At 44.6% G+C, this 18,894-nt stretch overlaps 1 protein-coding gene across 2 annotated transcripts; it reads left to right on the plus strand.

The window, feature by feature from the left end:
• Positions 1-6,745: 6,745 nt before the first annotated feature.
• On the plus strand, positions 6,746-16,619 carry INSIG1 (insulin induced gene 1). 2 transcript variants are annotated; one of them, XM_030232328.2, is made up of 6 exons: positions 6,746-6,793; positions 7,207-7,619; positions 10,164-10,288; positions 11,429-11,595; positions 12,080-12,179; positions 14,357-16,619. In XM_030232328.2, exons 2-6 carry the CDS (start codon positions 7,223-7,225, stop codon positions 14,384-14,386), a joined length of 819 nt encoding a protein of 272 aa, XP_030088188.1. In that variant the 5' UTR covers positions 6,746-6,793; positions 7,207-7,222; the 3' UTR covers positions 14,387-16,619. The 2 variants fall into 2 exon arrangements, with proteins under 2 accessions (XP_030088188.1, XP_009084051.1); XM_009085803.4 differs by having other exon boundaries at positions 6,774-6,921.
• The last annotated feature ends 2,275 nt before the right edge of the window (positions 16,620-18,894 follow it).

Below are 18,894 nucleotides of genomic sequence, written 5' to 3' on the forward strand. Positions count from 1 at the left end.
GCTTGAATGGGAGGCTTTACACTGGAAAGCATTTCCCATTATCCTGCTCAAACCCAAGCCAGCTCCCTGATTATAAATCTCAACAGAATGATGGGGGGGAAAATTCATAGGTAGGTTGGCTCCACATTCTCACATTTTCAGAATGGTAGCCTGGAAGAGGCACTGGCAGTACCTGGGCACTGACCTCTTTCATGTAGTCATAATGTTATCCTTTAAGATAAACTACAGATATCTTAAAGGTCTCTTTTTTTCTTTTTTTTTCTTTTTTAAAGCAGTGTGAATTGGGCAGAATCATCCAATGTGAAAAGCTCTGGAAGAAAGTGTTTTCCATATGAGAGGAACAGCTCTAAAGCTCTTGGCCATTGTGCTCCTGAGTTGGACATGAGGATGGACAGACACAACCAGAGTGTGTGATACTGAGTCTATTCCTGGTAGCCACAGCTCTGCTATTTATAGTTATTGCCATGGGAAGGATGGGAAAGCAAGGGGCAGAGCCAAGGAGTTCTGATCTGATTTAGACCTTGCCCATCCCATCAGACATCAAGGCTGCAGCCAGCTCTCCGAGGTGGGAACAGTCCTTCTGCTCAACAAAGTGAGGAGACTTTGGAAAATGGGGATGCTGCAGAGCTCCTTCCTGTCCTCTGTAACTACTCATTCCAAGCTCAGTACCTACAGTGTCACTGCATGTCTCCCCCACTGCAACACCATGAAATCCAAAACCTTAAGTAAGCTGCAGTACCACTTTTGGGGGATTTCATGTTTAACCCTACAAACCAGAAAATATGAATTCCAGAAGCATCTTCCTCAGGCACATATGGCAAGAGTAACTGGGAGGGCTGTCTACCTTAGAGGAAAATTGTTGGAATTAAGTGTCATAAGAAGAGGGATGTAAGAGGAAGGCAGTTCACAATGTAATCCTTGAGGGAAGTTCAAATTCACCAAACAAGTGAAAATCATTTAATCTTAAATCAACCATGGACATGCTTGCCTGAACACACACCTTGGAGGTGCCTTTTTGCAAAGGACTAACGTTATGCAAGGATTGGTGATTGAAATGTACCTAGTCTTCTTCTTTATGCAAGAAATTTTTCCATCAAGAAATAAATGTATTTAAAAAACAATGTTCCTCTTGTTTGGGGGTTTATCTTGATAGTTCTGTTTATTTCATCCATTTAGTCTCTAATCTTTAGTCTTTCATAGACTTGGACTACTATTATAAGACACAGGCCCCCTTGTCTTATAATACACCCCCTTGGATGACACTTGACTAGCTACTTCTTTAAAAAGTTATGACAGTCAATAATTTTACCCTCAAGGAAACCTGGTCCATAGCGCCCTGCTTTTTATGTCACAGCTAAGGTTTAAAAACAAAAGATGGAAGCATCACTTCTAATCAGTATCTTTAAAGGTCTGGACATAGTATAAATAAATGTATAAATGCAAATATAGAAAGATTAGAATATCAACAATTTTAACCACACCTGGATAGAAGAGCTTGGCTCAGTAATGATGCTCGTGCCAGCCTCACAAACCTACTGTCATCACCAAAGAAGTCACTTTTTCAGCAATATAACCAACAAACAGTATTTTTTCACAATGAAGTTTAGATTAAATCACCACTTTGAATACCAAATATGAACTCACTGAACTCTCTGCTACATAAATATGCAGAACTGTGATGATGAATGAAGTCAAAAGCGAGGCAAAGGCACTGCCTTTGTGTCAGGACAGAGGTTCCTTGACAGGGAGTCAGTGCCACAGCTGCATGTGGGATGTTGGCTGGCTAATTATATGAGAGTTGTTACATGGATTTATAGACATTTGAAGACAGCAGCCTGCATAGAATTGTTCTTTCTGTTTTGTTCTGGTAAAAGAAAAAGCAGCTAGAGAAACATCGGCAACTAAACAAAAAACGTTTCATTAACATTTGTCATATGCCCACTACAATATTATTACTCACACAAAGACAGGGCTTTGTTTGGATATCTCAGGGTTTAATTTCCATGTTCAAACTCCAACTATTGTTCCTCACCCTCAGATTATGTAAAAGCAGCCAAGTTTTTAAGCTCTGCTCACTGTGGATGACTCACTTTATTATATACTAACCACCAACACACTTTGTTTTCCCCCTTTGTTTTACAGCCTGAAGTGTTCTGGCTGGAGTTTGCCTAGTTCAGAGCTTGTATGTTCTGCATCCTGTCTGTTGTACCCTGTAACCACTCCCTGTCCTTCTCCTTTCAGCTTTAATGAGCTCCTGCCCTGGGGCTTGGGCAATCTCACAGAACCATCCTGCAGAAGTCAGCATACACCATTTACCTCTCAGGTGTTCTGACCTCTGAGAAGGAGCCAGGACATCAGTGACAAGTGGTGTCCTCCAGGGTCCTCAATGAGACCAGTGTCATTGAGGACCCTGGTCCTCAATGTTGCCATTAACGTTATTTCATGTCTTCATTAACGACACAGACAAAGGGATTGGAGGCAGCCTCACCAAGTTTACAGATGACTCCAAGCTGAGTGGTGCAGTGGCCACACCTGAAGGACCTGGATGAACTTGAGCAGTGGCCCACAGGAATCTCCTGTGGTCTAAAAAAGCCAAGTGCAAGGTGCTGCATCTGGGTTAAGGCCATGCTAGTGACAGTCCAGGCTGGAGGATGAACAGGTCAAGAGGGATTTGGGGGTGCTGCTGGATGGGAAGCTGGACATGACCTGGCCATGTGCACTCACACCCATGTCCTGGGCTGCATCCAAAGCACCGAGGGCAGCAGGGAGAGGGAGGGGATTTTGTCTCTCTGTTCTGGTGAGACCTCACCTGGAGTGCTGCATTCAGATCTGGAGTTCCCAAATCAGGAAGGACATGGAGCAACTCTGGGGGAGGCCACCAAGATGATCAGAGGGATGGAGCACCTCTCTTACAAGGAAAGGCTGAGAGAATTGGGATTGCTGCAAAAGAGAAGCCTTCAAGGTGACCTAATTGTGACCTTCAGTACCTGATGGGAGCCCACAAGAAAAATGGAGAGGGACTTTTCACAAGAGCCTGGAGTGACAGGACAAGGTGAATGGTTTCACCTTGAGAGTAGGTTTAGATTAGACATCAGGAAGAAATTCCTTGTTGTGAGTGTGGTGAGACACTGGCACAGGTTGCCAAGGGAATTTGTGGATATCCCATGTCTGGAAGTGTTCAAGGACAGGGTGGATGGAGCTCTGAGCAACACAGTCTAGTGGAAGGTGTCCCTGCCCATGCAGGGGGTTTGGAATAGGATGATCTTCAAGGTCCCTTCCAACCCATGCCATTCTATGATTGTATGATCTGCAGGTTCCTGAGAATTCACACAACTACACTGGAGACCTCTGATAAAGCAAAGAACTCAGGATGACAGACTGCTGCTGAAGCCAAAAGATTTTTTGAACTCTTATACATAGGGTTGGCATGGGGAATCAAACAATGAATGTCACTTATGGAGACACAGGAGATTAAGGCTGAGCATATGACTGGGAAAGTTTCTATTCTCTGTATCAATAGGAGAAAGTCTTGAAGGTGAAAAAAGTCAAAAAAATCTCCAGTGAAGCAGAGGGAGAGCAGTTTTACACATAAAACAGGCCTTGCTCTGTGATTCTCCACCACTGCCTTTTGAGCTTTTATCAGCAGACAGCTCATGTTTTGATCTAGTTTAAGTAGGGAGAAAAATAAATTGTCCAAGTATCCTAAGCTTCCCACAGAAGAGGCCCATGAGACAGTCCTCATGAGGCAAGCACATTGTCAGATTCCAGAACATCACAGAGTTTAATACAGAAAGTGTGAAAGAACAGGTGAAATTATTTATTTATGTAATGAGCAGCAATGCTGAGTACTTAGAGATTCTGCTGCCTTTGCTAAGGGATGAGATAAAAATAACGATGTCATTAATCTTACAAAGACATGTGAGTGCTTCTTTCCAGAAATAACTGTTAAGCATAAAATTTCAGGCATTAATCAAAGCATGCTGAGGCCTAACCTTCCTTAGGATTCCAAAAAGAAATGTAAAGCAACAGGACTGTAAAGCAACACAAGCAAAAGGGGCATTTAACCTTTATTCTAAGCAGGTAAAATATGCTCAGGGACAGGTTATTGAATAGTTTAGATTTGCACTGATTCAGCTGGTTTTAGCAAAGCTGCAGCAAGTTTTACCCTCTCAGAAATTGGTCTCTGTTGTCTGAAAGAAACCAGGAAGAAAGAAGGGCACCACCACATGATATCATGAATATGAAAAAAATACATATAAAATATTCAAAGAAAATATTCTGCAGGAAGTAGCAAAAGAGGCATACCCATGAGGAAAGGAAAAAACACAGGATAAAAAAAAAATGCTTAAGAGGTTCTTTCAGGAAGGAAAACTAGCAGATGCAGCACAAGGGAATGTAAACTCTGCCCAAACACTGAGAATACAGGCAAGATTCAGGGGGAGAATTTAAATACAGAAATAATATTTTTTCAAATAAAGTAGAGATGCAGCACAAGCAAGGATGAATTATATTTGTTTCCCCTAAGCCAAGTCCAAGAAGAGATTTCCTATAAAGATGAATAATTTTATCTCAGATCCACAGTCCCGTTGATAAATCTCAAAGTGAGTGATTTACCAAGAAAGAATATTTCCCAGGGAATGATTTCTAGCTCTTATTTAGAGCTGCTGAAGGTGTTTCTTAGTGGTCTGGGGATGCAGATAAATTGTCTGTGTCAATTCAAAGCTCATACACAGTTGCCATTAGGGGAAGTGTTAGGTCTGCATGTGATTTCCTGAAACAAATCAAACGTTTCTGCAGAACCCATCAAAAGCTGACAATATATCAAGGCTGTTTTCTCTCAAAATAGTTGACTGAAACTTTTTGTGCAGATCCAACTGGGTCAGATAAAATCCAAAAACAAATGAAGAAAGAGAAATATACTGAGTCTTAAAAATATCTGACAGAAGAATCTAAACAATTTTAGCATATTAAATTAAAACCAAAAGCTGTTTCAGTACAATAAACAGCAATAGAAACTGAGTATTTAAAATTCCAAGTACAATTCCAAGTACAGAGTACAGTAGACATATACTTTGGTTCAGCAGTAAAGTATGCAAGACATTACTGGGCTGATCCCAGCTAGCATTAAGAGAAAAGCACTGGGCTTATCTGTCACTTCAGCAGTGGCACTAACAACCTGTCCAATACATTTTCCAAAGGCACTTTGCTCAGCAGGATCAGCTATGCTAACTCTTTCCATCCCAGCTAGAAATGAGCAGAGATCAGAAGGGACAGCCATATCCCAGGTTAATTTTACCTTCATTATATGCAGAGAAGACCTGCCTCTTTCCATGTCTTCAGCTGGTTTCATGTATTTGATTTGCTACCTCTATCACATCAATGAAAGACAACTGGAACCACCACTGACCACTGATCCTGGACCATCACTGCGCCCATCATGGACATGGCTAACAGCTATCCTTAAATCCTCAGTGCCATCACCTGGCAAGCCCTTGGATCCTATATTCCTCCCAAGTGTAATGATGGCACACCTCATGTGAGAAGATCTGCAGATCCATTAAGGCCAGCTAATAAACACAAAGCCCAGAAATTCCTACTGCATACACCAGCCTCCCACATGTCCTGGAGAGCTGGTGTCTCAGAAAGGAAGCCTGGGAGCCAAGTCCTGCTCTGTCTACTCATTTTTTGGTGCTGAACTCTACCATAATGTACAGCTCACACTTAACCATCCCTGACAGGCCTCTTCCCAAGCCCTTGCAGAGTCCAGAGGGTGAACTTGTACTTAACTGGTTTATTGTTATTTTAGTGTGGGAGGATTGTGACCCGAGCTTTGCCAGTGCTGGCAGAGCAGCTGCTCAGGCTGTCAGGGACCAGTCAGGAGCCTCGGATCCTCCGCTCACCCCATGGCTGCTCGCTGACGCAGCGTCTGGCTTTGGCACCATCGTCTCACGGAGTCATGGGTTTGGCAGGATCCCCTTACACCATTTTAGAATTATGACAGAGATCAGTGATCCCTTCGTCTTCAGGAGATGCCACAGCAGACGCCTTCAGCCTTCCCTGTTACTAACTGCGATCTTCCAAAGGGACACGCAGCAGGCTGGGCAAGCACACAAGGGTTTGGCTGCAAAGGGCACCGACACGTGGCCTTAAAATGACACTGAGGAGATTCAGATTAGATAGTTGAAAAAAAAAAAATCGCTTTTAGGATGGTCAGGCATTGGAATCGATTGCCCAGGTGGAGTCAGCCCGGAGGTGTTCAAGAGGCGTCTGGAGCTGGCGCTGGGTGATGTGGCTTAGCGGTTTAAGGGCCACAGCGGTGGCACTGGGTTCACAGTTGGACACGATGATCTTAAAGGTCTCTTAGAACCTTGACCTTTCTACGATTCCATGACAGCATCACCACCGCCAGCATCTCCATCACTCCACCGCCCTCCCCTTCCCGCCCGGGGGCGGCGCGCATCCCCGGCGCGCTCCCGCCGCCGGCCGCGGCCGAACGGCCCCGCACGGCCCCGCACGGCCCCGCACGGCCCCGCACGGCCCCGCACGCTCCATCCGCCGCCGCCGCCGCGTTGCGGGCGGAGCGGCCGGCCCGGGAGGCGGGTGGTGTGTCCCGCACGTCATATCAGCCGCCCGCCCGCCATTGGCTGCGCCGCCTCACCCGACCGGAGCCGCGGCCGCCCGGGGCTGGCGCGGCGGCTCCCGCGCCCGGCGCTCGCCCCGCCCGGCGGGGAGGGGACGGGCGGGGCGGCGGCGCGGAGCGGAGCGGCGGGCCCGGCGCTGCCTGCGGCCGCGGGTAGGTCGGCGGCGGGTAACGTGACATCCGCGGCTCGGGGTTTATAAACCTTCCCCGGGGCGCGGGCCGGTGGCGCGCAGCCGGCAGGGAGGCGGCTGAGCGGCTTAGCTCCCCCAACCCATCCCGAGGTGAGCGGGCGGCGGGACCCGGGGTGAGGCGGACGGGCCCGCGTAGGGAGCGAACCCCGTCCCCGCGGGGGTGTCCGTGTCCTGCCGTGGGGATGGGGCGGCGCGGCCCTGGGCTCGCTCGGCTGGGTCGGGTCCCGCCGCATCCCCCGGCGCCTCCGGAGCCCGGGCGGTGCTGGAGGATGCGGCGCTGTGTGTCAGCGCGGAGGGAGGCGCCGGCCTGACCCTGGGGCTGGGGGCTTTACTAGCTGGGGGCTTTACTAGCGTGTGCCCGTGCTTATGTTTCAGGACTCCGGAGAAGCCAATGCCCAGGTTGGAGAGCTGCGCCTGGAGCTGTTCCTGCACTGCCAGAGGAAGGCACAGGACCCAGCTGGGGGACACGGCGGCGGGGCTGGCCGCCAAGGTGGGCGAGATGCTGAGCTCCTCCGTGTCGAACCCCTCGCTGGCGCTGGTGGGTCGCGGAGCTCGCAGCCCCAGCACCTCCAGCGCCAGCAGCACCGCCAGCAGCACCAGCAGCACCTTGAACTGGAGTCAGCACCTGGTGCAGAGGAGCGTGGTGCTCTTCGTCGTGGGTGCTTTCATGGCCCTGGTGCTGAACTTGCTGCAGATCCAGCGGAATGTGACTTTGTTCCCTGACGAAGTGATTTCTACTCTCTTCTCCTCCGCCTGGTGGGTGCCCCCGTGCTGCGGCACAGCAGCAGGTGAGTCGCTGACTTCCACGAGTGATTTTCGGTTTTTTCTCATTCTCTCGTGGAGGAGGAGAGGCGGTGGGGCTGAATGCGTGACCCGTGCGCGTGGAAACCCCCATTTCCATCCGACAGCGAGTGATGCGAGGTCGGGCTTTTGGGAGGGTGCGAGCCCGGCGTGTCCCAGGGCTGGTTTTGAGCCGGTGCGCTCTGAACGCGGGTGAAGCGGGGGAGTGTCCCTCGGCTGGAAGCGGGGCTCGGGCTCGGGGTGACCGCGGCGTTCCCGCCGCTCCCGGGTGCCGCCCGCCGCGCGGGGCCGCGTGCCGGCCCCGCCCCCCGCCGCCCATTGGCTGCAGCCGAACTGGTGAGTGGCGGGCGGCGCTCGCCATTGGCTGCGGCCGCGACTGGCCACGGGCTGGGCCACAACAAGGAAGTCACGTGCAGCGGCGCGCGCGGCCCTGTCACCGGCCCGGGGCCCTGTCACCGGCCCGACCCTCACAGAGCCCTGTCACCAACCCAGGCCCTGTCACTGGCCCGACCCTCACAGATCCCTGTCGTCAACCCAGGCCCTGTCACTGGCCCGACCCTCACAGAGCCCCGTCACCGGCCCGACCTCGAGCCCCACAGACCTGTCAGTGGCCTGATCCCCACCGAGCTCTGTCACCGGTCCTTCTACTGTCAATTCATTGCTAAGGCTTCGAATTTGTTCTCAAAGACAGGTGTACAAATGTGCTTGTGCTACTCCTACCAAAAAGTCTAGAAGTGAGATGCTTTATTACATATTATCCAGTGACTTAAAATGACATGATGGCGTTCTACAGGACCATATATGGGGCATGATAATCAGTTTAAAAAGTCACCAGCCTGGCTCCCACTGAGCCCTGTCACTGGCCTGGCCCCCACCCCTGTCACCGGGCTGTGACCCCTGTCACCAGCCTGGCCCGTGCCCCTTGCCCTCTGCCCCTGCCAGCTGCCTCTTGCTGTCCCTTGCCCCTGTCACCTGTCTGTCCCCTGTCACCTGCCTGTCCCCTGCCCACTGCCCCCATCACCTGCTTGCTCTCAGCGCCTTGCCTGCTGCTCCTGTCACCTAACCATGCCCTGTCTCCTGTCCCTGTCACCTGCCTGGCCCCTGCCTGCTGTCCCTGCCTCTCACCTGCCTGTCCCTTGCCCGCTGCTGGGCACAAACCACAAAGCCTCAGGACACGGTGTGGTTGTCACAGCAGCTGGCACCTACTCTGTGGTTTATCATTCATAACCCCCCAGTCCATGTCTAGACAAAGTTTTGGTGAAGGGTTGGAGGATTAAAAAGGAGTTAAAATTTAGGAAATAAACCCACTGTAATAGTTTTTAATTTGCATTGAAAATACTTCAAACAATTCCTGCATATTTTGGTTTGATACATTTATGTGATGTCTGTATCACACAGTGAAGGGGGTATGAATGATGAACTATAAACTCAAATGAATAATGGACTATGTTCATTAATGGATGAACATTAAAGGATGAACATTAAAGGTTCATTAAAGGCTGGCCTGGGATATTCTCCAGTGGGGGTTCTCATAATCCTGTCACAGTTGGATTAAACATTGGAATTTAGCTGTTATAAGGAAGAGTCCTGCTAGCTGGCATCAGAGCAATGAAGCTGTTTCAGAACAGGTTTGTCTTGCAATAGTATGTTCTCTAGCTTTCTTAACGTAGCATTTATTACTCTTAGGCTTTTAAGGGATTAAAAAAAAATAAGAGCAGAAAAGGAAATTAATAAACCCAGAAGTTGCACTCAGTAAAAGCAGCATGTCTAACCCTGGAGTTGGTAACAACTCAGGGAGTTGCAGTCCCTAGAAGAATGAAACTCTGGTCTTCTTGCTAACAACTGAGCTAACACTGGCCTATGTTTTTCTTCTGCAACCAACTTTCAGACTGATAAAAGCTGAAAAATGCTTCTTGGAGATAAAAACTTTGTCTGCTTAATTGTGTGAGTAGTTATTTATCCCTGATATAAATAGACTGATAGCAGCTGCTTGTTTAAGTTCAGCTCTGCTTCTGTTTGGTATCAAAATTCATCTGACATGGACAGGAGCACTGGGCTGACTGACGGCCCAGCAGAAGAAGAGAAAGTAGTTTTGCTAATAAACTTTAAAGTCCAGGCAAATATTTAATTCAGGGCCTGATTCACAGCTGATGAATCATGTTCATAAAGCTGTCAGCCGTGCACGTGAGCAATGAACACAGATTCCACTCCTGGCAAAGCTTTTATTGTGCTTTGCTTTTATTGGTACAAGTGTTTGCTCAGGATGTCAAATGACAAATCTCTTTAAACAAAAGGAGCTTCAAGTCAGATACCTTAACAATGCAACATATATTTAAAGGTTCAAAGAGCTGGGGTTTTACTTCTTTAAAGTAGAAAAGGCAGGTAATAATTGTGTTTTCTTCATCAGGCTTACAGCAGTGTGATCAGCTCCTCGCTGCTTTCTCAAGCACTTTTATGCCAAGCTAATATTTAGTGCTCCTGCAGTAATCCTTGCCTGGCAGCTGGTCCAAGTGGTGTTCCTTCTCTTGCAGCTGTGGTTGGCCTGCTGTACCCCTGCATCGACAGCCACCTCGGGGAGCCCCACAAGTTCAAGCGGGAGTGGGCCAGCGTCATGCGCTGCATCGCCGTGTTCGTGGGCATCAACCACGCCAGTGCTGTATCCTTCAGCTAGTGTTTGCTCCCTGGGCTTGCTCTGGGCTCAGCAATGGCTCTGCTACTGTCTGGGGTCTAGGGGAGGATTGCCAAGGTAGGGGTGGTGCTCCTGGTAGAGGTCTGTGATATAGGAATGTGCCCCCTGTTGACGGAGTGACCAAACTATCCTTTGTCTCCTAAAAAAAAGGAAAAAAAGCCCTGAAGTTTTTCTCCAAAATTAGGTAAAAAAGACACCTCATAGGACCTGAGGGACTTCACCTCAAACTTAAAGATAGCCAATTGGACAGGAGCCAAAAAGTCCCACCTGAGCAATTCACTAGAAAAAGAAGAGCACAAAGAAACTTTTGCGCTAGAAAAAGAAGAGCACAAAGGAACTTTTGCGGGGTGTCTTACCAAGAGCAAGAACCTCTTGCACTTGGCTTGGATTTTCTCAGTAAAGAGTTTTGTTATTTTGCCTAAAACTTTTCTGTTTCCAACACTACCACAGTAGCCATCCTGCTGATTTTATGCCTTCTAAGGTAGCTGAGCTATTTTGGGTGTGATATAAATCTCCAAAAGCTTATAAGACCTAGATCAAAAAGCCCATATATCACTGTGAGACCTGCTGTAGGCTGCAGGGGCTGCTGTAAGATGTGTAACACAGCTCAAAGTGTTATGGGAGGGGAGAGGGATTGACATCGTGGTATGTCTTGTATAACTGCAAGCATCACAGTGGAAGCTGTGTTGTTTTAATCTATATCTTGTCTACATCCAAAAGCTAACACAACTAACTAGTGATGTGATAGTGAGAAGCACAAAATAAAAGTGTTCTTTATGTTAAAAATACGGTGGCTTGAGCAGAAAACCTGGGTAACCCAGCTCACTAAGGTTACTTGACAAAAATCCATCAAAGTTAAATGTTTCAAAATGTAGCCTATTCTCTGGATGCTCAGTGTGACAAAATTGATGTTGACTTTGCAGTCATGCTGCAGTCAGAGTTAACAAGAGCTATGATTGCTTGGCAGGTCTGAAAACCAAATCATAAATGTGTTGTATTTAAAGGCAGAGAATTGTGTTCACTTTCAGTTTGAGTTCTCCTTTGTTCAGTTTCAGCAACAGGATGTCTACAGACTTAAAAAGGACTATCCTTAACATCTTTTTCCAGAAACTAGACTTTGCAAACAACATCCAGCTGTCCCTGACTCTGGCAGCCTTATCACTGGGGCTTTGGTGGACATTTGATCGTTCAAGAAGTGGTCTCGGACTTGGAATAACAATAGCCTTTGTAGCAACACTGATAACCCAGTTTCTTGTATATAATGGTGTTTATCAGTAAGTTAGCTTCTAAAATACAATTTCAATTCTCTTGTCTTAACCAAAAGTATGGGTGCACATGAACTGGAATTTCGTTGTTAATATATTTGGCACATTCTTATAAGAAGATGTTTTGTTTGTCTAAGGTAGTGGTCCACTTGCTCCAGGTGAGAACTGACTGCCCAGACTGAGAACTGTGGGTGGAAGGTGGGGAGCATTGGGATTGGGATGAGTGTTGAAATGGTAACACCTCAGAAAACTGAACTTCTACACTCTGCTGGCTCTCAGCAGAGTGCATTTCTAAACTTGACTGGCTAGAACATGGGGATTTAGAAACTTGTGAAGTTTACAGACTTCATTTGGTCTCCCAGTTTCCATCTCCTCTGTTGCTACTTTTTTTTTTTTTAAGCCCAGGAAGAGAATTCTGTAACATCTGGTTAAGAGCATGTAAGATGATGAAAGTTACTTGTCTCTTTCTAACTTATTCCCTTTTCTTTACTAGGTATACATCCCCAGATTTCCTTTACATTCGTTCTTGGCTTCCATGTATATTTTTCTCAGGAGGTGTGACTGTAGGAAACATAGGACGCCAGCTGGCTATGGTAATTACTGCATAATTAGTAGTTTCCTTAACAATCCAAATGCCTTCCATTGTTGTTAGTCCAAGAATAAACTATGCCTTGAAGGGCATGACTCACAAACTGTCAGAGTTAAATAGATGTATTCCTAAGAGCTGAACTGTAAGCAGACAACCTGTGTTGCCAGTAGAGTGGGTATTGTCTTAATAAGTGTTTGAATATCTTTTGTATTTAACTTTTTCCAGTGGCAGCCTAAATAAGACTGGAATCAGTACATTGCTCCTGCTCCATCAGTATTTATAATTAACATTTAGGGTAGCTGGAGAACTGAGACACTGCTGGGCTTTCTGTAATTATTCATGCACAAAAGTATATGTGGGGAAATGTCCCTATATAGCATCAAATTCCACTGCTCCAAAATCAAATTTTTTTAAATTTGCCACTCACATCAAGTGAAAACCATATATTAACTGAATTCTGTTGAAGCTTTGGTGTGGCAGCAGTCTCAAAATAAAATTATAGTTGGTTTTATGCTACAGTTCTGTATTTCACACAGTGCTTCCAGTTTTTCTGATGCTCCTGTTAGAAAGCAAAGGAAGGCAGCCTTAAACTAGAAAGAGCTAAAATTATTTTAGACACATCGAACTTTTTTCCTTTGTTATTGTTTCACCTGGCATCTCACTTGAGTGTAGTTAAAATCAGCCTGGATCCTGCCTGCAGCTTTCCTGTCAATCTTGTCATCTTACTTATAAAGAAAGGGTAAAGTTGGCAATGCGCAGCTTTTTATTCTGGTTTTTTTAGAGGTGTCTTTTCACATGTTTTACATTGCCATTACTTAGTCAAGAAAAGCTGGGGGAAGTGCAGCATTTTCTTAGGAACGCTTCTGCAAGTCATTGTATGCTGGAAATCCCAAGAAGTAGAGCCTGTAATTCAGTCAACCACATCTTTCTTCTATAGAGGTAATTCAGAAGTACCAGTTTGTTTTGTCAGCCATCGTGGCTGTGGCAGGAAGATCTGTAACACAGTTCACTATGCAGCATTTTTTTAACCCATACTTGAATTATTTCTCTGGGGATATTGTGCTGCAGCCCCTGAGCTGTTTGATGCATGTGACAGATATTTCCAGAGTAGAAGGTGCCACCTGTGGAAATGAGTGCTTTGCTTCTTCCTCAGCCCCTGTCTAGATTTTCCAGTTAGATATGACAAGTGAAATGAAAAGTGTCCCTGAGCCATCTCCTCCCATGCTGATAAATGTTAGCTGGGAGATCCTTGCTGCTTTCACTGGATTTCAAGGGAGCTCCCATGTACTCCCAAAGTGCAGTGTGACCTTTCAGCAAACCTGCTGTTAGCAGACTTTGGGGTTTTGTTTGGCTTGTTGGGATTTTTTTGCCACCAGCTTGAGAATGAAGTCCAGTGTTTTCTTTTAGTAGGTTATATAGCAAAAGAAGAACTGCTGCCATCAGTTCTTTCTGTTCATTCTGACACCTAGAGTTGCTCAGTCAGTGCACATCAGCTGGGTTAAGTGGGTGGCTGTAACCATCTTTCTCAGCATCTGATACATTAGGGTGGTATTCAGAACTTGGGCCTCACAAATATCTATTGTGTACCAGTGCTAGAGGCTGGAGAACTGAGAATGCATTCAGTACTTGAAAATATATTTGCATTTTGACCTTAGAAAGAGAACAAGTTACAAGCTTTGTTTCAAAGAAAAATGGGTTAAATATCTTATAGTGTCACATTACTGCATTCCATACTAGAAAAGGAACTTAGGAAGAAATGAGTAAGTCTCTAATACCAGGCTTTGCCTGGAAAATAAAGTAGCTCGTGGTTAAAGGCAGTTTGAAAAAGGGCTGTTAAAACTGAATTAATGTCCATTAAGTGAAGCATTGAGTACCTTCTGCTAATAAATAAACTGAGATAGAGAGGAAAGATAACAAAGTCTTATAAAAAGCAATGCAATTGGCAGATGGATTATTCAGATGCACTGATTGAGGCAACAAACACCCATAGTGGTTTTTTTCTTTTTTTTTTAATTTTTTTTTGTCCACAGTTAGGGAGCTCATTAAGCTTTTAGAAGAAGCCATGCTCTCTAGGTCATTGTCAGCCAAACTGGAATTTCTTCACTATTTAATAATTGAAAATACTGCATCATGTAGTTACTTATTAAAACCTAACATGTGTTTGATGTTTTTTATCCATAGGGTATTCCAGAGAAACCACACAATGACTAAGCCTTTGAAGAATACCCGGTGCCAGTGTGAAAGCAACTTTATGAAGATGTGTTCCTTTTTAAAACTGAAGATTATTTAGAAGGAATAATCTCTTTATGGGCTCACTGCACAAATGACTTGTGGGGAAAAAAAAATTATCCACTCTTAGAATAGCCAAGTGAAATTAACTGCTTATCTTGAAATCTTACCCCGATTTACCACATAAGCATTTGCATATGGCTGTTCTCTGGAAGAGTTTAACACCAAGTGCATACAACTGTTCAGGCTAAGTGGCAGTTTTCCAAGTATTAGATTCCACTGTAAGTTATTGAATCAGCTGCCATGTTTTAAAGCCTTGAAACTGAAATTTAATTACAAGCTCTTGTATCAGTGCCCAAAGGAAGTAGATCGATGGTGCTTAACAATGATGAAGTATGGTTTAATAGGAATAGTATTTATCCAAATCTTTAAAAAATAGGGTTATTTAAAAATAAGAGTGATCAAAACAGATTAAAGGCATTGCACTAATGCTTTTAGGAGTCTTATGAAGGAATCATGCCCTTACTTGTAATGCTGCATTAAGTTTCTGTCTTTGACAGTGGAGAGGGTTTGAGGGATGAGAGGTTGGAAGCCTTGGTTTGGAATTTCTAAATTACTTCAGTATGAGAAGTGAGCACAGGAGACAATCTTGTTCAAATGTGAACCTTTATCAAGAGATTCCAACTGGAAATTTCATTACTCCTGAGGCTTGCAGTTAGATTTGCAAGAGTCGAGCTCCGGCCACAATTCAGTAAGAAATCTCAGTGTGTGTGACTATACCTGCTTAATATTAGACCTCTGCTTCAGTGTCTCACCAAAGGACATCTTCAGTATCTCAAATGTCTGATGTCACTGAAAAACCATGCATTCCATGTCAGTGCTTGGCCATCAAGCACGTGCCCCCAGGTTCTTTGATTTGTCATTTCCTCCTAGAGCTGTCCTTTGAATCCGTGTTTGGACTGAAATGATTAGAAACAGAATTGGGCCTCAAATGTGATTTAAACTGTATGTGAAGAACAGCAAACAGCTTGTTTTCTCGGTTCAGTTTCTGAAAGAGATCACTACTTGTTTTTACACAACCCTATAGAACTTGCAATCTGTGATTGCCTTCTTAAAAACAAAAAGTGCTTATGTCACTACATTAAACATTAGGTGTTTCTTAATACATAGTTCTGGTGAGCACAACGTATTCATTTGATAGCTTAGACCACAGGAGACCTAAATAGCAAGTATTAGGTCTTAAAAGTTGAAGTGCAATGTACAGTAAGTCTGAGCCTCAAGTTCTCTTCAATATCGATCATTTCTTATGAGAGATTAAAGAGAAAAGGGTTCTGAGTTCATTTCAATGCTGCATGGAGTCAAATGGAGCAATAATTTATTTAACTAGTAAAGCTAGTTTTGTTGTATCTTACATTGAACCCAAATTTTTAGAAATACTCCAATTTTGTGGTTATGGTGTACTTGTAAACTTTTATGGATTTGCCTTTTTGTATTATGCAATTTTTTTGTTGTTGTTGTTGTGTTCTTTTCCAATCTTACATGGCTTCAGTTATAGTTAGAGGCTTCAGTTAAAGGTTGAACCATCAAAACAGAAGTTGAGGCCAGGTTTCTGTTCTGGCTGTTTTCACTCTTCTAAGGGAATGCTAGCAACAGAAGTTTAGCACAAAGTCTATGCTACAGAGCAGACCCCAATTCTAACCTTGCTTTGGTGTAAATCAAGAGTAATTTCATCAATATAAGATTCTTCCTCAAATGTTCAAAACCTAAATAATCAAATTTTACAGAACTGCTTGAAGAGATTGGGACAGGTTCAGCTCAGCTGTTTAAGGAGCTGCTGCCTTGCTGGAGATACAGCTTTGTAACCATCTTGAAACCCACTTCACAATGTTATGAAACCAGATGTAAGTAAAGCTGGCAGTGATCTCTATGGATATTTGATAGAGAAGTATCTCAGATTTATTTGTAAAGACTGAAACTAAATCTGTACCTGTTAGAAATAATACAGCCAAAAACATAAGTCAAAAGTTCATTTTTTGCCAATACTTCTGAGTATCTTAACCAAAGTGATTTAAGTTTGGAAGAGGTGGGGAGGGGAGTGAAGAAAATTTGCACTATTCTGAATTTGAACACTTAAATTCTCATTCTTACTGGTAAGTTTTCAGCGGTGTGTTTGGTTTTACACTTTTTTTACTATTAAAGTTTTAAGATCAAACCATGTTTGCCTTGGATTCTCTGTGCTGGCATTATGCAGGAATCTTTCTTGAAAAGGACAGTTGTTATGGTTGCATAACAAATATTCAGTCATGCATATGCAGTGGTTAAAAAGAAAAAGAAATCCTAAACTGAATTTGGCAAGATCAGCTTCAGCAGGGGTTGTACAGTTGAAGAAAAACAGCCTTGCTATTGTAGCAGGAAAGCAGAGTAAGTGTGTCGTGGTTTTGTGCCTTAAAGTACAGAATCTTCCTGCCATTGTCTTCCAAAATGCTGAAATTCATCATTTGAAACAAAATATGGAGGGGGCAGGGTAAGCATGCAAATTCCTGCTGTGGTTTGGTTGTGTGCAGCTGTGATTACTAAAGTCTGAAGCATCTTGAAGAGTGCAAGCTAAGAATGAGCTGCTAAGGCTAAGCAACTCTAATAGCAGCTTGCAAATTTAGACCAAAAGTCTTTAATTTTACTGCACTTAAGTGTCTGTTTCAGACTTCTAGAAGTTGCTGCGTTATCAGTGGAAACAGTAGAATGACTTTTTGGTCAATTTTCAGTTGGCTTAGCTGAAGAAAGCTTCATTAGGAATTTCTTAAATATTTTAGCTTAAATACTTCAGTGTAGCAGCTGAGGAGGTGGTAACAGCTCCAATCTGATGGCCCATGTTCTCCAGGTACATTGATTTCCCTGAAACTGCACTCAAATTTTGTGAAAAGGAATTAAATACATATTTTTACGTATGTGAAAAAAAAAAAAAATATATATATATAAAAGGTTGTGAAACACAGCCTGGTCTTGGAGAACTAAAGCATGATGGTCTCCTTTTGAGTCAGGAGCAGGTGTACAAAGTTTATAAAGGAAAAAAAACTGCTCTTCCCACAGCAAGTGGGATGATTTGACGTGTGCATATTCCTGCAGATCCGTCCTGTGGCTTGTGCAGCCTTTGGCTTTAATCATGGGGATTTGCAGGTGCTAAATTAGCCACAGGAGGGCCCATAGTCTGTTCTCTGAATGCAGCAGGAACATATTGAGATGAATAATGAAATTAGGTCTCAATTGCCTTTAGTGCACATCAGAGTAGCTCCAAAATTGATGAGACAAAGCATTACATGCTGGACTAATTGAACAAAGCATATAGGTGAGAGCTTTTTGAGGGTTCTGTCTTGGAAACAGGTGAGAGCTGTGGGTGATAGTGGGTTCTTGCAGCTAAAAGGGCTCCTATAGATAGATGTTGGTTTCTCTGGGCAGTGAAATACCACAGGAGCTGCCCCATACATAGTTTGGAGTCATCTCCCTGTGTTTAAATTCTTACATTGTGCAGTAATAATGTTGTGCCTTCATGGGCTGCAAATGGGGACAGGTGAATTTCATATTCCATAAAGCCTCATGTGAGGCTGGCTGAGTGATGCTTCTGGCCTGCTCCAGTTAATTCTCAAACACAGAATTCAAAGTACTTGTGATAATTCCCATAAATAATGCATTTCTACCCAAAAACACAAAGAAGGTCAGAGCTTTACTGAGTTTTACTTAGTGAATTCTTTTCTTCAGCTGCAATTTATAACTTCTCTATTTCATTGTCTTCTTTGTGTGCTCAGTAGCTTGGCTGCTATTACGCTTTTATTGAGTATCAGAGAAGTGCTACAGAGGTTACATAAACTTGCTGTGTTTCCTAAAACATCAGCTAGAAATCAGCAGAAATTCAACACAGCTGCAGCATTTTCTCCCAGCTCAGTAGCTGGCATGGGGCTCCCTCTGGCAGCCGGGTGAGTGTCCCTTGGGTTGGGGCTGGGGAGGGAAGGCTGTGTGTCTCTCATTCATATGAGTGCACAGGGAGTTCATCCCTTTCAATGTGTCTTAGAGTAGGGGCCAAAAAATTAAAATAAGTTAACCTGGACTCAGAAGTGAGTCAAGATCACATCCAGCAAGGGCCTGTGACAGAAAGACTCACTGAGATGCTCCTAGGGAAATGTAAGTTGTTCACCATGGCCAGGGAGTTCTCCAGGACAGAAGGTCTTCTGGCTGCATTTTGAGTTTCATGGTACTGGAGGCATCATAAAATCATAGAAATGTTTGGGGTGAGACCTTAAGGATCATCTGGTTCTAACCCCCCCTGCCATGGCAGAGATGTCCCAGGTTGCTCCAAGCCCCATCCAGCCTGGCCTTGAACACTGCCAGGGATGGGGCATTCACAGCTTCTCTGAGCAACCTGTGCTAGATAAAATCACCAAGCTCAAAGTTTGGGTCAGCTGGAACACTTGTTATCACCTTGGCATGCACTGGTTTGA

Source organism: Serinus canaria, chromosome 2 (genome assembly GCF_022539315.1).
Source record: "Serinus canaria isolate serCan28SL12 chromosome 2, serCan2020, whole genome shotgun sequence".
In the NCBI taxonomy this organism is placed as follows: domain Eukaryota; kingdom Metazoa; phylum Chordata; class Aves; order Passeriformes; family Fringillidae; genus Serinus; species Serinus canaria.

Bases quoted from the DNA above. Each gene is read 5' to 3' on its own strand.
- INSIG1 (XM_030232328.2), top strand. From the start codon at position 7,223: ATGCCCAGGTTGGAGAGCTGCGCCTGGAGCTGTTCCTGCACTGCCAGA. The intron at 10,289-11,428 runs GTATCCTTCAGC...ATCTTTTTCCAG, and splicing joins GCATCAACCACGCCAGTGCT to AAACTAGACTTTGCAAACAA. The intron at 11,596-12,079 runs GTAAGTTAGCTT...TTTCTTTACTAG, and splicing joins GTATATAATGGTGTTTATCA to GTATACATCCCCAGATTTCC.